We start from the raw sequence: 14,404 nt of genomic DNA, 5'->3' as shown, positions 1-14,404 counted from the left end.
AAGTGTAATTTAGATGATTTACTACTTGTAAGTAAACTAACCCCCCCCCTTTTTAACCTATGTTCAAGTGGGAAGGAAAACACTGCCCAGCATTTCAACAGGCATACACTCTTGCAAAAGTTTCTTACAAAACTTCAGAATTTTATCTATTTTATCATGCATTTAAGTCTCATCTCCAGAGGATCCCCAAAAACAACTCAACAGGTTACAACAGCTTTAAAAACAAATGAAGACATAAAAATTCCAGGGCCTGGAGGCTGGGATGTAGCTCAGTGGTTGAGTCTTTGCTAAGGGTGATTGAGACATTGGACCTTATGCACCCCACCCCATCTCACACAACACACACACACACACACACACACACACACACACACACACACACACGACAATAGGGATAGGGTTAGGCTTGTCTAGCATGCATAAAACCCTGGATTTCATTCCCAGCACTACAGTATGATGATACGACGATACTTCCTATAATCCCAGCATTCCAGAACAGGGACAGGAGGAGCAGAATTTAAAATTCATCCTCATCTACTAGGGAGTTCAAGGCCATCTGGATTACACGAGACTGTCTCAAAACAAAACGAGAACAAAATACCAAGAAAATCCCAAGAGTGTACCACACTTAATAGTTTGTGAATATTATTATTACGTGTCTATGGCTATTGGGAGATGTTGTAATATGTACTTTTTAATGTGGGTTGTGGTCAGAGGCAGCCTGAGAGTCACTCATCCAACCAAACTGTTGAGTTACTCGATTACGATTACACATACAGATTTTTCAAACAAAGACATATTGTTCAGAGCAGAGGTTTTCAGACAGAAACACAAAGGGAATGGAAACCAGGGCTGCTTATGTCCTTAATTACACCACCGAATGTTCAATATTAGCACAGCTCAGCCACCAGCAGCCAAGGCCCAAGCCTGAAGCTGACTCCAAACAAGGAACAAGGCAGAAACTGGTACAGCCGGAAGTGGGACACTGGGAAGTGCTCATCCCTGCCCTAGCTGCTTGATGCTTCAGGGCTCCACATTCCAAAGAGATTATTCCATATGGTCCTCAGGCTGGCTTCCATGAAAACAGGGAAGGAAACAGAAGTGTGCTTCTGTTTTGATTCTAAGATCTAATCCTGCCTAAGCCTAGAACGTAATTCCTTGTTCGTGGACCAAAGTCTAAATGTTGACCATCAAAGTGAAACATTAAAAATCCACTTAAAAGCAACAGGGTGGAGCTCCTCCTTCCGGGATGGGAAGCTGTCTGGGGCTGAGAAAGGGCTCCTGAGCTTCCCGGAGGAGATTCGTGGGACTGGGTGGACGGTAAGAAAACACAGTAAGGGAAATGTAAAAGAAAGCTTCCTACAGCCAAGCCACCAGCCAGGATGCCCCGTTGCTGGGGCTGGCCTGGCCACGGGGATAAGCTGCTTCTTTGTCCGAGGCCCTGCCCAAACGCCACGTTGAGATACTCAAGGACAAACAGTAAAGTTTTCCCCATCTTCCCAACTCTCTCATCCTCTTGAGTCAAGTTGCACCTTCCCCCCCCTCCCGTCGCCTTTGTTTTGGTCCCAGATCTCCCTTCAGTCACTAGGTGGCCCACACCAGGCCCCCCACATTCAAGGCCCCCTCCACCCTACTCCTGGCTGACTTCTTCGGGTCACCCTGGCCAGCCCCTTCTGGCAGGCGCCGGCAGTGGAGGGAGGGGTCGTCCGGGTGGGTTCAAGCCCCACTGCGGAGCAACCCCGCGACGCAGGCTGCCCCACCGAGGTACCGTCCGCGGGCCAGCCCTGGCTGGCCACCAGTTGCGTTACAGGACAACACCCTTTGGTGGCGACATTCTGTCCCCCACTTCCCTGGCCAGGGGGCTGGCGCCGTGGCTTACGTGCAGTCTTGGTTGAAAGAGAAGCAGCTGAGCGCCGCCTCCACCCGACCCGGAGGGGCATCTGCGGCTTCGGCCTCCATGAGGGGCTCGACCCGGGAAGCCGCAGCTTGGAGCGGGGGACAGCCACCTCAGCAGCCCGCCCGCGCCGGCTCCGTCCGCCGGCTTGCCGCCTCGGTCCCGCCCCGGTCTCGCCCCCAGGCAAGCCCCGCCTACTCGGATCCCACTTGGCCCCGCCCCTCTCTAGGCCCACCCCCTCAGAGTTGCAGGTCGGTCCTGGACTAGCCGGACCCTTTCCCCGCCCAAGTAGTGCTTAGCCCCGCCCCTTCTTCGAGTCCCGCCCCTCCCAGCTCCAGCCCTACCTGAGTCCCCTTAGACCTGCCCCAACCCATTTCCCACTTAGCCTCGCCCCTGCACCTAGCCCCGCCCGCTCCCCACCAGGTCCCGGCCCGATCCTCTTCCACTTCGTTCGGCCTTGCCTCTAGCCCCGCCCCCTCCCCAACCGGGCCCTGGACCCACCCCCGCCTCTTGACTCGGGAACCGAACAGCTGACAGAACAGGGCCTCCTCAGCCAACCACGATTGGCCACCAGCTTTTTTTTGACCAATCAGTGGTGGCAGTGGGCGGGGCCGTCGCTGACGACCCGCCCCCGATTCGGAGACACCGCTTGCCATTGGTTGAAGGTGCGCGAGGCAAAGGCAGCAGGCCACGTGGTGGTGTTTTCATTGCCAGAGCGTCCAGGGTTGGGGGAGGAGGAGTGGAGCTGCTGTCCTCAGGCCTGCCAGAGCGTCAGGGACGACGCCAAGGAGGCGGGCGGACGCCTGCTTTCCCAAGCCTGTCCTCGGTCCCCGCCCGTTAAGCTTACAGAAGAGTTGAAATCAGTAGACATCAAAGCCCCGCCCTCTTGGAGAGTCCTTAAACTTCTTGGAGAGAAGTTCCCTGAAAGGCTGCTGTGGTCAGGTTGATAAGAAGCCACCCACAGCCCTACGGTTGAGAAAGAGCTTTCTTGCTAATCCCAAGCATTGCATTAACATGACATTATCTCCTTCTTATGGAATCTTGTGTGGAAAATACATTCATACCCGATTTACTGAAGACGCAGTTGAAGTCCTTGCTAGACAATGCATCTAAAACCGACAATATGCCGTGGCATGTAAACTGGTCTTCTTTCAAGACTTGTGTGCCAAACACCTTTGCTCGACAGTATTTGGCGAGACATTCGATTTATAGAAATGGAAGAACCTAGAATAGAATGTGAAAGGGGTAACGTCTTGAAGACAGGACAGTGTGAAGCTCATGTAATTTGAGATGCATTCTAACACAGGAGATTTACTTCCCAAGCTAAATACTTGAGTACAGTTGTGACATGTCTGGAGTGGGTTCTGGGAAACTGAATTCCAGTCATCAGTTTGACATCAATAGCTTTTAAGTGCTGAGTCATCATTCCAGCCCCTGAAATATTATTATTATTATTATCATTATTATTTTAGTATGTCATAGCTCTTTAGATTGCAGCAATTCAATTCATATTCAGTCACCTCATTTTTTCTTTCTTTTTTTTTTGAGACAATCTCTCAGGCTGTAGTCCACACTCTCCTCGAGCATACGGTGATAGATCCTCCTTCCTTGGCCTCCCAGAGGCTAGGATTATAGAAACAAGCCACCATGCACAGCCATATTCCCCCAATTCATGACAAAACTGTACACATCATACACTGATATTTGAATTTTAGACTTAGAATGGATGAGCAAGAGGGGCCTGTTTCACATATGAGCTTTTCTGGTTGGTTCTCCAGTTTGATTTTTCCAAACTAAAAATATAACAGTTTATCTTCTCAAGTCAGTTGTTCTGTCAGCTAGCAGATCTACCCCTGGTGATTGCTCCAGGGGCAATCCAATTGTGAGGCATTGTATGAACCAAACCAAGTGTAAAGAACCACCCTTTGCATGTTAACCTCTCCATCTTTGCAACCTCCCCCTCCGGTCCCAGCTGCATCTCCCTTCACGTCTCGGCTCTGCCAAGTGCTGCGGGCCTTTCAGTTTGGTCGAAAGAGTCAAGAGCCTGGCAGTTTTGGTGCTAGGTTCCTGGAAGTATTCGATGGCATGCCCAGTAAGGTTTTAAAGTGGGGCCTGTTATCAGCTTGTGATTAAACAGTTAGACTCGGTGGGGGCAGAGAAGGGGGTTAGTTTTTGCCTAGGAGTGTGTCATGATAAAAGCAGTGTCTTAGGCAGATAAACTCGGCCAGTGTGTGAAGATCAAATTAGAAGGCCTTGAAGCCTTTAGGAAACTGACATGACATTCTTGGAGCGATGGAGCATGGGACTAGGCTAATGTGATGATGCTAAGAACACAAAGGTTAGGATCAATGCAAGAGATGTTTGGAGACATCACCGCCCAACAGAAAAAAAATGGAGGGCACACATAGGAGACTCATAGAATCTGAAATTTTCTGGAAGGAATAATTTGAAAAGTGAAGAAGAAACAGGCATTAGGGCTAGCCAGATGGCTCAGTGAGTGGAGGTGTCTGCTGCACAAGTCTGGTGGCCAGAGTTCGACCCCCAGGACCCCGTAAAGGTGGAGAGGGAGAATCAACTCCACAAAGTTGTCCTCTGACCTCCACGTGTTCTCTGTGTTATGTGCACCCCTCATAATCAACCCCCATGGTAATTAATAAAACAAAACAGGTAGGTTCATTTTAATATATTCTGCTTAGCTCAATATATAAAAACAAGGATGGAAAGTCAGGGGGGCATGGGAAAGAAGCAATGTGGAACTGAGAAACAAAGATTCCAACACAATAAATGACATTTGCTGTGAAGGCTTCCAGCAAAAAGACAATATTCCTTTTACACAGAAATATTTTCAATTGTCACTGGATGGTAGTGGCTCACACCTTTAATTCCAGCACTCTGGAGGCAGAGACAGGCAGATCTCTGTGAGTTCCAGGTCAGCCTGGTCTATAGAGTGAGTTCCAGGACCATCAAGGACACAGAGAAACTGTCTGGAAAAACAAAAAAAAGAAATATTTTCAATTAAAATTTTTAAATGAGGCTGGAGGAGTGGCACTCGCTGCTCTTCCGAAGGACCAGAGTTCAATTCCAGCACCCACATCAGCTTGCTCACAACTGCTTGTAACTCAGCTCCAAGAGATATGATGCCCTCTTCTGGCTTTTGTGGCAGCCTTCACACACACACACACAAACACACCACATTCTCAAAAATAAAAAGAGAGTGAAATCTTAAAAAGTTTTCCAATAAACTCTGATTCTGCTTCATTCAGGCTCATCCTAAAATTCCTTTCTGCATTGTGTGAGTGGCAGTCCCTAAAAGATTATAGAAACTCCCCAGGAGGCAGGCTATAGTGTGGAGCTGTGCCTCTTCCTCTGGAGCTACTGCTACTCTGTGTGTGTGTGTGTGTGTGTGTGTGTGTGTGTGTGTGTGTGTGTGTGTGTGTGTTGTTTTAATAGTCAACATAAAATTATTTTAAATATGTTTATTTTATTTTTATTTATGACTGTGTGGATGTGATGTGTGTGTGTGTGTGGGGGGTATTGTGCTCCATTGCACATTTGGACAGAGGACAGCTTTGTGGATTTGGTTCTCTCCTTCCACCTCTATGTGGGTTCAGGAGATCAAACTCCAATTTCTAGGCTTTGTTTGGTAATCCACCTCACCAGCCCTAATATAAAATTATTAATCAGTTAAATTATATTTCAATTTTAAGCAATAAGCGTTTAAGGTACACTGTGTATTTTCCACACCTCACCTCCTTATAACCCCATGTTCAAGTCTACTGGCTCTCTCTTTGCTTGGTAGGATTTTGAAGGAATAAAGGGCAGCGCACAGTAGTGACGTAGTGATGTAGTGATGCGGGGAAGAAGGGGGAGAATCAGAGCCAAACTCCCCTTTGGAAAGAAGCCTGTGTTGCTTTTTAGAAACCAGACCTCTGGGCAGGTGTTTAGGAAGGTAAGTTTCATTCCATCTTGAGGTGGGTCTAGAGTTGGATAGTCACTGGAATGAAGGAGCAGACCTAGAGACAGACATGGCCTTCTTTGAGCAGCTTCCTTCATGTGTTGCCCCTTGAGTCCACAATCATCACCACTCATATGGCAGTAATATCTCAAGGATGCCACCTCTGACTTCATTTTTCCCTAAGCCATATATAAACTCTTTTCATATGGATCTGTATTAATAGAACTCTAAGTTTAGTTTCTGCAAAACCCTTATATATTTTACGTAAGAAGAGCAGATGAACATTAAGAAACAAGTCAGGATTTGGAAACAGACTCCCAGATGGCTGTGGAGAAAGAGGAGGCAGAAGCAGCTGGTGTCACAACTAACTAGAGGTTCGAGAGAAAGTCTCAGGTCCTGTGAAGACTCGGTTTAAAATAATGCAGAAATATTCAGACAGGAATCCTGGCCAGCAGATGGAGACTGACTACTAGAAGTGGAACCAGACTGGCTGGTACCCCGGGCACTAAATAAGTGGCCCTTTTAGGTGGCTTGTGAAGGAGACACCCAAAACATCGACTTGACAAGTAACTAATTCTTATTTTCAAAAGCACTGTGTTGGTTTCGCTCAGTACATCATCTGTCTGGATGTGGTTTGTGGAGGGCCAGTTAGTGAGTAAGCAGCCTGCTTGAGTGACTCCACCCTAAAAAATGATCCAAGGAGTCCATTCATATACAACGCCAAGGAAATGGTTATAAATAAATTCACAGGTGCTGAATATATTAACTGTCAGACTGAATTTCCTTTTTTAAGTTCAAGTTCTCTGTTCCATGGGACACTCCTGATTTGAATTTGAGGCTTGTAACATTCTAATCCTCTCTCTCTCCTTTCTCTGATGGCTAATCTTGACACACCTGGGAACCGGGAGCCTCAACTGAAGAATTGCCTCCTCAGTTTGGCCTATATGTCTAATCGATGGAAGGGGCCGAGCCCACTGTGGGTGGTGCCATCCCTACACAGGTGAGTGCAGAGTGTGTAAACTGCATGTGAGCCTGAGAAAAAGTCAGTCTGCAGTGCTCTTCCATGGTCTCTGCTTCAGGCTCCTACCTTGGCTTCCGCCAGCTGTGATTGTGACCTGGAAGTGTAAACCAAAACAACTTTCCCTTCCCAAGTTGCCCTTGGTCATGGTATTTATCACAGAAATAGAAACAGAACTAGAATACTTTGTGGCTTTTTTTCCCCAGACACGGGTTCCTAGGGGCCTAGCCTGGCCTTAAACTCATTATATAGATGAGGCTGATCTTGAACTCTTGATTCCCTTGTTCCCATTTCTTAATTGTTGGGATTACAGGTATGCGCTACCACACCCAGCTTCTAATCCACATTCTTGCGACAAGTTCACTATCAAATAGTGCAAAAGCTATCAGAGGAGGAAAATACGGCTTTACTGTACTGGGAATAGGAGTTCCCCGTTCTGTTCTCCCAGGTGAAACTCCTTAATGTCTATTTCATAAACAAGAGATTCACCATATATTCGGGGAAACAGCAGTTTCCCTGAGAATAAAGCCAGGTTCTGGGAATTAAATGTCATTGGTAATACAAGGTTGTAGACCTCAGCTTGCCTAAGGGGGGCACTTCCTATCTGGATAATGAGCAGGCTTTAGTTTTAAGATGCTGATTAGGGTCTGCATGGGGCATTGGCAGGGAAGTTGAAATGAGACAGACATCCTGTCTGATGCAACCCCCCTGTCACTCAATATGGTTGGCCATGACGCTCGGTCGCCTATAATTAGAGTAACTACCAGGTGAAGAAATGGCACTCCTGTCTTCTTTTTATAAAATCCACTCTATTTTTACAAAACCAAGTCAGAGTAAGTTTCCCTTTTCCCCAATTGCCGTGTTCCACTCAACAGAAGGCGGAACCCCAGTGGGCCGGTCTCGGGGAGACATGGCACAGAGGCGAAGGCCGAAGGGGCTCTGACTGTGGAGACAGAGTGGGAGAAGGAAGGGTTGTGTGTCACCGTGGGGAGAGAGCCGAAGGAGTCAGCCTGACCTTCCAGAGCAGGAGGGCAGGGCTTGGCTGCACAGCGACTTCTGGGAAAGGAGATAATTGGACAGGAATTGCAAACAGGAAGCATTTGGAATGGTTGAGCAAAGCGCGCAGCTGGGCTTTTCTGGTTTTTCATTACTGGTCTCTGTGTGAGGTAGCATGGTGGGAGTGAATGAACACACCTCAAATGGACCATTCCTTCTGGATTTATTTTTATCTTTTTATTTATGAATTTTATTTGGTGTGGGGGGGGGGGGTTGGGTGCCACAGTACCTGTGTGGCCGTCAGATGACAACTCTGTGGAGTTGGTTTTCCTCTTCCATCTTCACGTGGCTTCTGGGGATAGAGCATAAGTCACCAGGATTGCATGGCAAGTGCCTTCACCTCGCTCCATCTTGCCGGCCCGAATCTCTGGATCTATTTGTAAACAGTGAAAGGACAAGGGGCCTGTGAGGTGGTTCAGAGGGTGAAGGCGCTTTTGATCCCCAAGACCCGCAGAGTGGAAGGGAAAAATAGCCTTCAGCAGGTTATCATCTGACCTCCACGTGTGTGTGAGGCACAAGCACACCTGCTCACTACCACCCAACTCCAAATGCAAGTGCTATATTTTTCTAAGTGAAGGGGCAGGAAGAAATGCCAGTGAGTACTCTGACGTTCAACTTGATTGTTTCTTCTTAAGAGTATGGAACAGGATTAGGGAGATAGCTCAGCTGGTAAACTTGCCTTACAAGCGTGGGAGTTTGGTCCACAGAACTTACATTGAAAAGCCAGGTGTGATGGTGTGAGCTTCTAATCTCGGCACTGGGCAAGCAGAGACAGGTGGATCCCTTGGGGGTTCTCTGACCTGCCAGCCTAACCTAATTGGAAAGTTCCAGGCCAGTGAGAGACCCTGTCTCAAAAACCAGGGTGGACAGTACTTGAGGAGTGACAGCTGAGCCTGACCCCTGGTCTTCACACACATGCAGACGTGCTTGCACGTCTGATCTGCACACACAGACAGGTACGCGTACATGTAAAACCCATGCACACCCTGGGTGGCGGTGGCACTCGGGAGACAGAGCCAGGCGGATCTCTGTGAGTTCGAGGCCAGCCTGGTCTACAGATCGAGATTCAGGACAGGCACCAAAACTACACAGAGAAACCCTGTCTCAAAAAACAAAACAAACAAACAAACAAAACAACAACAGCAACAACAACAAAAGCCACACACGCACACACACACACACACACACACACACACACACACACACACACACACAGTGCTGTGTGCCTGTAATTCCAGCACTGGGGAGGTGGAGACAAGAGGATCAGGAGTTCAAGGCCATCACCCACCACACAAGTTTGAAGCCAGCCATGTGAAACTGTCACAAAGAAAGAAAGAAATGAAAAGAGGCTGGGGGCTAGCTCACTTGGTGGGGTGCTTGTCTAGCATGCATGAACCCCTGTGTTCAGTCCCCAGAACAGCACAAAACTGGGCCTAGTGGTGCACCCCTGTAACCCCAGCATTTGGGCATTTGGGAGGCTTAAGTTTCTAAATGCAGTTAGCATCTTAGCCTGCATTTCATCTACACGGGACAGGGGGCAAGAGGTGGAGAGGAAAAGTCGGGATTCCATAAGCCAAGCACAAGAAGGAAACTTTGAGCAGATGCAGCTTTCTAAAAGGGATCAAAGCTTTGCATCTGCCAAGGACACTAGCAGAGAGAGATTTTAAAACATCGTTTGTTCCCAGGCCATGGGTTAACCAGGGCTTCTGGGTGAGCCTGGGATAGCTGTTAAGTGGTATTAAAGAAACTAGATTTGGGGGTTGGGGATATGTCTCAGTTGGTAGAGTGCTTAACTGGGATGCATGACGTCCTGGCTTTAATCCCCAGTACCCTGAAAGCTAGTGGTAGCATATACTGTAATCTCAGTACTCAGGATGTGGAGGCAGGAGGATGAGGAGGTGATCCTTGGCTACATGGTTCAAGGCTAGTCTAGAGTAAATGAAACACTGTCTCAACAAAACGCAACAACAAAAACAAAAGAAACCAGTGTTTGTCTTATTCTTGAGAAAGTTCCTCTCAGGTCACCACCCCGCAACGTCACTGGTTGGGTGGAAGAGACTAGAAATTCGGAGATTCTTGGCGAACAGCGCCATCTAGTGACAGCACACGGTTAGTTCCAGATTGATGGCGTGGACCTGGTGAGTGAGACCCGCTGGAATGAGAACCCACAGCTGACCTCAAAGCCCCACAAGAAGAGACCTCAAGACTCTTTCTTGCTCTTCTAAAAATCTCTTTTCTGTTCATCAATGGGAAACATGAGCAAGTTTGGAAGGTGTCTGCACATTTAGTCATTAACTCAGTTTTTATTAAGTGTTCTTTAATAAAGTGTCAGCCATTGTTCTAGGTCCTAGGGATAAAGCACCGTATAAAATAAAAATAAAAAAATCCCTGCCCACATGATCAGGCAGACAATGAACAAAGGAAATAAAGCAGATGCAGCCTTAGATGCTGGTCAGCGCTAAGGAAACAGAGCAGGTTGAAGGTGTTGGGGATTGGTAGGAATAAGGTGGGGAGAGGAGAGTTAGGAGGCTTTTCTGGAAAGTTCCATTTGAACCTGAGTGGGAGAAGGAAGCAGCTTATGCAGTCACGGGGAGGGGGGTAGGGAAGCAATTGGGGCCAAGGTGCTCACAGGAGGGAAAAGATACATGGTGCCTGGGGCAGGGAGAGGAGGGGTAGAAAGGTAAGAAAAGAGGTCAGGTCGCTCTGTGTGATGGTGAGGGGTTGGTGGGGGATGAGAAACCTCTGATGTTCTCACTTGTTTTATTGTTTATTTATTTATTTTTTAAATCTTTGAGACAGGGTTTTAGACAGGCCTTGAACTTGCTATGTAGCTTAGGATGCCCTTGACTTCTAATCTTCCAACTACCACCTCCCCAGTGTTGGGATCACAGGTGTGCATTCACTACATCTGGTTTATGAGATACTGGGGATGGAACCCAGGACTTGGTGCGTGCCAGGCAAGAACTCTCCACCTGAGCTACAACGAGCCCTTTCGTTTGTATTAGCTGTGTGGAAGAGAAATGGAAGGTGTCCTGGGAAAGTCATAATTCACTCCAGACCATTAAAAGCTTCAGAAAGCTCTGTATTACGTATACTATTTAACATTAAGGTGTTTTTTTTGTCTATTATATCGTGTGTGTGTGTGTGTGTGTGTGTGTGTGTGTGTGTGTGTATGTGTTTGTGTGCGTGCATGTGTGCGCACGCATTTACACCATGGCACACATGTGGCGGTCAGAGGACAACCTGGAAGAGGCAGTTCTCTCCTTCCACCACGTGAGTCCCAGGAACTGAACTCAGTCTTGGTGGCAAGTGCCTTTACCTGCCAAGTCGTCTCTCCAGCCCTATTATTTAACACTGTTTAAAAGCACTTTCCAGGCTTATTTAAAGACAGATTTTTTGTTTTGTTTTGTTTGTTTCTTCATTTTGTTCCCCCTCCCCCACCCCCAGGAAAACCGTTAAACTTCATGTGACATCTGAGAAATTAAAATTCCCTGGTAAACCCACTGCAATGACCTTGACAGTCACCGACCAGGCCAACAAGGGTAAGTGCAGCTGACCAGGGTGGTGTTTAACCCAAGGCTGAGCTGCAGCTGTGCAATGACATTGAATGAATCACTCCTTTGTATCAATGCCCCTCCCAGACCCAAGTTTCTCCCACTTCCTGATTCTGAGACGCCAACTTTTAAACCACCTGCTTCTCGCCACAATCTGTCCTGACCTGATTCCAGCGCTCTCTACCCTTCGCTGCTAGAATCACTTAACACGAACGTGGCAAAGAGTATCTTTCCTGAAACCTCTTACTAAGATGCCCCAAGGTGCTCCGGGGGTCCTTTGAGGTTTGCATTCTCTCACAGATGCAATTTAATAAAGCTAGCAGAGTTCTGGTATCTCACACACCAAAGCTTAAGAAAAACTGGATGAAATAATTCCTTCCCATTATAAAATCTTGTGACTTAGTTGAGATGTTATTTCCCATTTAAAAAGTTTTGTGTGCCAATTAGAAAATTATATTAGGAACAAAAAGAGTGAAGATTATGTTGTTAGATATATTAAAATAGAAAGTATGGATTATTTTTATGAGTAGCTCCATGTCTGTCTTGTTCCTCACCAGGCTGGCATTTTTGACTTGCCATTTGTCTGTCTTGACTTGACCAAGAGCTGCCACCCCCATTCTAGAAGCCAGGACTCTCTTTGGACCAGAGGGAGATCAGATTGGCTCTGTTGGCAGAAGGAGGGAAGGACGACAGAGAAAGTGAGGGTGATGCTCCAGACTGCGTGGGAGACCTGAGCTCATGCAGCCCGGCCCCCAATGACACCAAGAGACACTGGTTAGTAGACAGAATGGGGCCTCGCCAGCTTCTCAATGGCAATGCAGTTATCCAAACACCACTGGCCTTTGCCCCTGCCATTCATAGGTCATTCAGTTCCCCTTAATAGCCTTTCCCAGTGGTAACTGGAAGGAAGTCCCTGAAAATGGCTTACACGTCCAGGGGGTCGGTCTGTTGTGGCTACTTCCACAGGAATCTTCAGCAGCAGTAGGTTGGGACTATGCAGCAGAGCCTCGTTACCGCCACCTGCTGGTGTCCACTGTGACAACACTAGAGATGTCCTCCCTGGATAGTCCCCCTTTTATTGAAACAATCAGGTATGTTTTCTTTTATCTTCTACTAACATGGTGAATCACACTGAATTTTTCCCATTGAGGTGGAGTTTGCACTAAGTTATCTGTTTACGTGAAGGGCCTTCTGACCTTTTGTGCACTTAACAGCTCCTAAACATATTCCTCAAAAGAGCCAGGAAAGTTGTAGCTCAGTGGTAGAGGACTTGCCTGACATGCACAAGGCCCTGAATTCAAGCCCCACCACGGAAAAGCAAACAAAAATCACATCCCTGAGGTGGCCCATCAGGTAAAGTCACTTGCCACCAAGCCTGGGATTGGCCATAGTTTGACTTCTGAGACCCCTTGGTGGAAAGAGAGAACCAACCCCTGCAAGTTGTCCTTTGACTTCCATATGCATGGCTCATGTATATCCCCACCTTATCATGTGCAAAAATAAATAAACAAATGTTTGAAAAAGGAAAGAAAGCCCATAGCCATTAAGCATGATTTCCTAGCCTTCCTCCCCAGCCCCTGAAAGCCACAGAGGTGCTTTTCTGCTTTTATTTATGGTTTACCTATTCTAGATTTAAAAAAAAAAAAGAACTCTTTAACTACCTTTCATGTATGCATCTGAGTGTTTTGCCTGTGGTACCGTGTGACCATGTGCATGCCTGGAGCACTTGGAGGCCAGAAGAGGGTGTCCCATCCCTTGGAACTGGAGTTTCAGACAGCTGTGAGCCTCCGTATGGGTGCTGGGAATCAAACCTGGTTCTCTGGAAGAGCAACGAGTGATCTTAGCCACTGGGCCATCTTTCCAGCCTCAGGTTCACCTATTCTAGATATTTTATATGTATAAAATATCACGATGTGTGAGTCTGTGTCTGGATTCTCTGACTTTATATGCAAAGTCCATCTACTTCATATTATGTGTCAACATTTCATTTCTTTTATGACTGAGAAATATTCCATTTGAAGGTAAATACTATGGTTTTCTTTCTTCACCAATGGGTGGGCATTTCTGTTGTTTCTACATTTTAGCCATTGTAAATATGTGAACATGCACACATATGTACTTATTTGAATACCTGTTTTCTGTTCCCCAGGCAACTCGCTGAAATCCTAGGAATGAGCCAACAATTCTGCGTGCCCACAGTGTAGGTGACTGTGCACTGTTTTCCACAGCATCAGGACCCGCTCTCACTCCTGCCGATGCACAGGAGCTCTTGTTTCACCACATCTCTGCCTACACTTGTGACCCTTTGTTTCTGTTTTTTTTCAAAGGACTACAGCCATAGTTGTTGTGGTGACAAGCTGAAGCTTGATGCAGTGCCTGCAAACTCTTGGGGGCATCCAGAGAGTGCTGGGGTCTCCCAGCTCACTGCTGAGAAAAAGCTATACCATCATTTCAGAACCCTCATTCATGTCCGTTTGCATCACGCTCTTGACACCAGGAAAAGAAGGCGTCCTTCATCCAGGGAGTTATAGGACTTCGGTGCAGAGCCCCTCTTCACACAGCTCTGGTGTGAGAACATGGAACTGTATGAAAGGATCAGCACTGATACTGATCATGGGATGCCATCTCCAGCCTGATCTTTCCAGTGTGCGTGTGTGTGTGTGTGTGTGTGTGTGTGTGTGTGTGTGTGTGTCCATGTGTGTGAGTGTGTGTGTGTGCTTACATATGTGTGTCCATGTGTGTGAATGTGTGTGCGTGCTTACATATGTGTGTGTCCATGTGTGTGAATGTGTGTGTGTGCTTACATATGTGTGTGTGTCCATGTGTGTGAATGTGTGTGTGTGTGCGTGCTTACATATGTGTGTGTCCGTGTGTGAGTGTGTGTGTATGCTTACATATGTGTGTGTCCATGTGTGTGAGTGTGTGTA

General features: G+C 47.2%; 1 protein-coding gene across 5 annotated transcripts in view; it reads right to left on the bottom strand.

Annotated features, from left to right (window-relative positions):
• The window catches only part of Wipi1 (WD repeat domain, phosphoinositide interacting 1), a 39,907-nt gene extending 37,842 nt beyond the window's left edge, over positions 1–2,065 (bottom strand). For 2 of the 5 annotated variants that reach the window (XM_052757248.1, XM_052757250.1), the window contains exon 1: positions 1,880–2,064. In XM_052757248.1, the coding sequence (XP_052613208.1) occupies positions 1,880–1,959 (80 nt within the window). In that variant the 5' untranslated portion in view covers positions 1,960–2,064. Of the gene's footprint in view, positions 1–1,879 lie in introns of all 5 variants that reach the window. The other 3 variants (XM_052757247.1, XM_052757249.1, XM_052757246.1) reach the window with 2 other exon arrangements.
• Positions 2,066–14,404: the final 12,339 nt, after the last annotated feature.

The sequence above is a fragment of the Peromyscus californicus genome, unplaced genomic scaffold (assembly GCF_007827085.1).
Source record: "Peromyscus californicus insignis strain IS unplaced genomic scaffold, ASM782708v3 Scaffold_3__1_contigs__length_106647218, whole genome shotgun sequence".
NCBI classification, from domain to species: Eukaryota; Metazoa; Chordata; class Mammalia; order Rodentia; family Cricetidae; genus Peromyscus; species Peromyscus californicus.
The sequence above is the reverse complement of the archived record's forward strand: the minus strand, read 5'-3'. Positions and strand labels throughout refer to the sequence as shown.